At 55.0% G+C, this 3620-nt stretch overlaps 1 protein-coding gene across 1 annotated transcript; it reads left to right on the forward strand.

Moving 5' to 3' along the window:
• Nucleotides 1-774: 774 nt before the first annotated feature.
• Nucleotides 775-1152, forward strand: SPAAR (small regulatory polypeptide of amino acid response). Its single transcript, XM_056117374.1, has one exon. It carries the CDS (start codon nucleotides 846-848, stop codon nucleotides 1071-1073), a length of 228 nt encoding a protein of 75 aa, XP_055973349.1. The 5' UTR covers nucleotides 775-845; the 3' UTR covers nucleotides 1074-1152.
• The last annotated feature ends 2468 nt before the right edge of the window (nucleotides 1153-3620 follow it).

The following is a 3620-nucleotide window of genomic DNA, read 5'->3' on the forward strand; positions in this document are numbered from 1 at the left end:
ACAAGCGCCTACAGCAGCTCATCCTTGGCAACCCTCCCCTCTACACCCTCCATCCGGGCCCCCTCCACACACAGCCAGAGCCCGGTGGTGGTGAGTGTGCACATCTCGGGGAGCGGCAGGCACGAGGGTAGGAGCAGGATGACGAGCCGGAAAGGTTGGAAGCGGGGTGGGGTGCGAAGGCCAGGATGGGGCATGGGCTTCTCTGCAGCTCCAGGGCACCGGCGCCTGCCGCCTGCCGGGGCTGTTACTCTGAGCCCTCCTCTGCCCTAGGACACAGCAGCTCTCCACCTCCACGCAGAAAAGGAGGTCAAAGGGACACGCCCCTCCCCTCCTTCCTGGCCCTCAGCGGCCCCGCCCTCCTGCCCACCTCCCTCTCTGCCTGGGTCCTGCTCCGGAAGCAGCAGATTCAAGGACCAGCCCCAAGGTCCTTGAGCCTCGTCTTATCCTGAGCCCAGCAGCAGGAGGAGGAGGCGAGAGGAGAGAGGAATTCTCTTGAAGCCGGGCGTCAGCGTCAGCAGAGGGCCGGATTGGCGAAGCTCCCTCTGAGCCCAGTCCTCTGGCCCCCTCCTTCCAGGCCCTGGGATCGGGAAGTCCGGAGCTCCTTTGTCCAGGACTGGTGCGTCTTGCGGAAGCTGCAGCTGGTGTCCCTGACCGCACGCGTGGACACTGCAGTAGCGCCTAGTGCGGCAGGAGGGCGCGTTGAGTTGGGGGCCTCAGGGCTTAGGGGGCCACGGGGGCAGCACAGGGCCCTCTCTGACCTTACGGAGAACCCCTCCCCCTGTTTCAGATGGGGGGCTAGGGCACCCCATTGCGCCCCAGCGGGTCTGCGGCCACGTGCAGGAGCCATGGAGACAGCAGTGATTGGCGTGGTGGCCGTGCTGCTGGTGATCACAGTGGTCATCGCCTGCGTCCTCTGCTACTTCAGCTGTGACTCGAGGGCCCAGGAGCCCCAAGGGGGCCCAGGCCACAGCTTCACCGTGGCCACCTTCCAGCAGAAGGCGTCTCTCTTCAGCGGGTCCAGCAGCACGGCCCAGCCGCGGCCCAGTGCTCGGGACTTTTGGACCTTCATGTAAGGCCTTATGGCATTCCCAGGACTTGCTCTGTAGGTGGGTTCTGACTCACCCACCGCTCATCAGGCCATCCCGAGGTGCCCTCCTCTCTGTCTGGCCCATGTCCTGCCCTCCGGTGCCCAGGGGATGCCCTATCCCATCCTTCCAGGCTTGCTGCGTACTCTAGGACGGCTCTGGGAAGGAAGCGGGTTGGAGGGCCCAGAAGGCCCAGGTGAGAGTCAGTTCTCACCCCTGCAATCCTAGCTGGACCCTGAGTGAGGACCTGGACCTGGCATTGGGCTATGGGCTGATTCACATCTTCTGAGCACTGCAACTTCCCTGGAACTTACTGTGAATGGGTGCCATAGCGATAGCATCCTGCAGCACAAACTCCTGCAAACGGCTTCCTCCCCCCTCACTCACGTAAGGTTACTTCAAGGTCCTCGGAACTCCAGCCCAACCCAAAGGCCTCCGGGTTTTCACGGTGCCTCAAACAAGCCAGAAAGTCTGAAACCCCAAAATAACTGCTGTCTGGGAACAAGTGACTTATCATTGAAAATGTATGACCTTTTTTGGGGCTCCCAAGAACCAGGGTTGAAAATGACAAGAGTAAACAAAGGGAAAACTAAGAGTCATCAAAGCACAAGATGTTTCGACAAACAGAAATGCTGGGGAGAAGGCTTTTTCACTTATTTTGAGTGAAACTTTGCTACTATATTCTGACTGCTAATTTTAGAGCATGTGAGAGATTGGCGTGGCACTTGGAATGGCAGAAAAACCATGAGCAGGAAGAGAATCCCAAATAAAGTGATAATGTTACATTGAATAATAAAGGTCTTGTTTTACCACCAAGAAATGTGTCACTTTGGCTGTGTGGTGTCATGTTGAAAGAGTATGGTTGGTTTTATTGGTTTCTTTTTTTTTTTTTTTTTGGTGGGGATGGGGATTTGGGCCACACCCTGTGATGCTCAGGGCTCACTTTTAGCTGTGTGCTCATAGATCACTCCTGGTGCGTTCAGGGGACCATAGAGGATGCTGGGGGTTGAACCCTGGTCCCCCATGTGGCAAGGAAAGCACCCTTCCTATTGTAGTATTAGGAGTATTAGGAGTATGGTTGGAGGGGCTGGAGCGATAGCACAGCGGGTAGGGCATTTGCCTTGCACACAGCCGAACTGGGTTTGATTCCCAGCATCCCATATGGTCCCCTGAGCAACGCCAGGAGTAATTCCTGAGTGGAGAGCCAGGAGTAACCCCTGTGCATCGCCAGGTGTGACCCAAGAAGCAAAAAAAAAAAGCGTATGGTTGGAAGGGTAGGAAATGACATATTCCTGGTTTACCTGTCTCCATCCAGTGCAGAATGGCTGACTCACCCAGCACCTGCCTTTTGAGGTAACAGGGTTTACTCCAAGGGAAACTCTGGCCAGGGAAAGTCACCCAGATATGTCACTCCAGCCATGTGGCTGCACAGGAAGTACACTCAGGGTGAAAGACTTGGAGTACAGATGTGCAGAGATAGGCTGATGGAGAACAGAAAGGCACAGCCCCGGGACATGAGAAGCCCCCGGGACCGTGTCTGTATCGTGTAGAATCCTAGAGGCCTCCATTCAGACCTTCCCAGATGGACCTGGACAGTGGCTACAGGGAGGGCCTGGAGACTGAGTGAAGTCAAGGGCAGGGGCTGTGTTCTCAGAAAGGGAACACCAGAACCAAATTTGGAGAGTGAGATGTTTATAGCAACCGGCCTCTGAACGGAGAAAGAGGAGGAGCAGGGCTGGATGAAGGAAGTCAAATTAGGATATCTGTCCTCCACCTTATTGGGTCTCTGCATGCTGTCCTTATACCTCTTGCCATGGGTGTGACCTCAGGAAAAGCAGCTGCTTGTTGAGGATGATGTCTATCCTCAAGAAGCCCTGGGCAGTGTGATTTCCCCAGAACTCAGTGTCAGCCTGTTCTTAGAGGCTCCTTGGTCAGTTTGGGATAGGAGTTATGTTCAGGCACCACCACTGGGTTGGGGCGCCTAGTGGGCAGAGACGGCTATGCAAGGTGGGAGGGAAGGAGAGAGTGGGTCTCACCCTCTCTGCCCTCAAACTGAGTCAGAGACACTCAAGAAAGGCACCTTCAGCAGGACCCAAGTGGCAGAAAGCCAGGCCCCGGCTCTGCCCCTGGACTCTGTTCAAAGCTCTTCCTGGGTCAGGGCAGGTGGGATCTGCAAGTTGATATAACTGAATGCAAGGCAATACAGGGGCCCTATGCCATACTCTGTAGGTGATACACAATCTGTCCACCTTGAAGTCTTCTCCTTTGTCCACTTGACTCATTTACCTCCATCTATTCATTTCCATCCATCTACTTGACTGCTCATCTATTTTACATCCATCCATCCACCCATCTACCATCCATTTATTTGTCGATCCCTCTGTCCATCCATCCATATGTCCGTTCATCCATCCATCCATCCATCCATCCATCCATCCATCCATCCATCCACAAATCCACACACCTACTCTGTCTAATCTCTAATTCTTACTTCCCCAATTCCCATCCATTTCGTCATTCATTGTGTCACTCATT

The sequence above is a fragment of the Sorex fumeus genome, unplaced genomic scaffold (assembly GCF_029834395.1).
Source record: "Sorex fumeus unplaced genomic scaffold, SorFum_2.1 ptg000034l, whole genome shotgun sequence".
In the NCBI taxonomy this organism is placed as follows: domain Eukaryota; kingdom Metazoa; phylum Chordata; class Mammalia; order Eulipotyphla; family Soricidae; genus Sorex; species Sorex fumeus.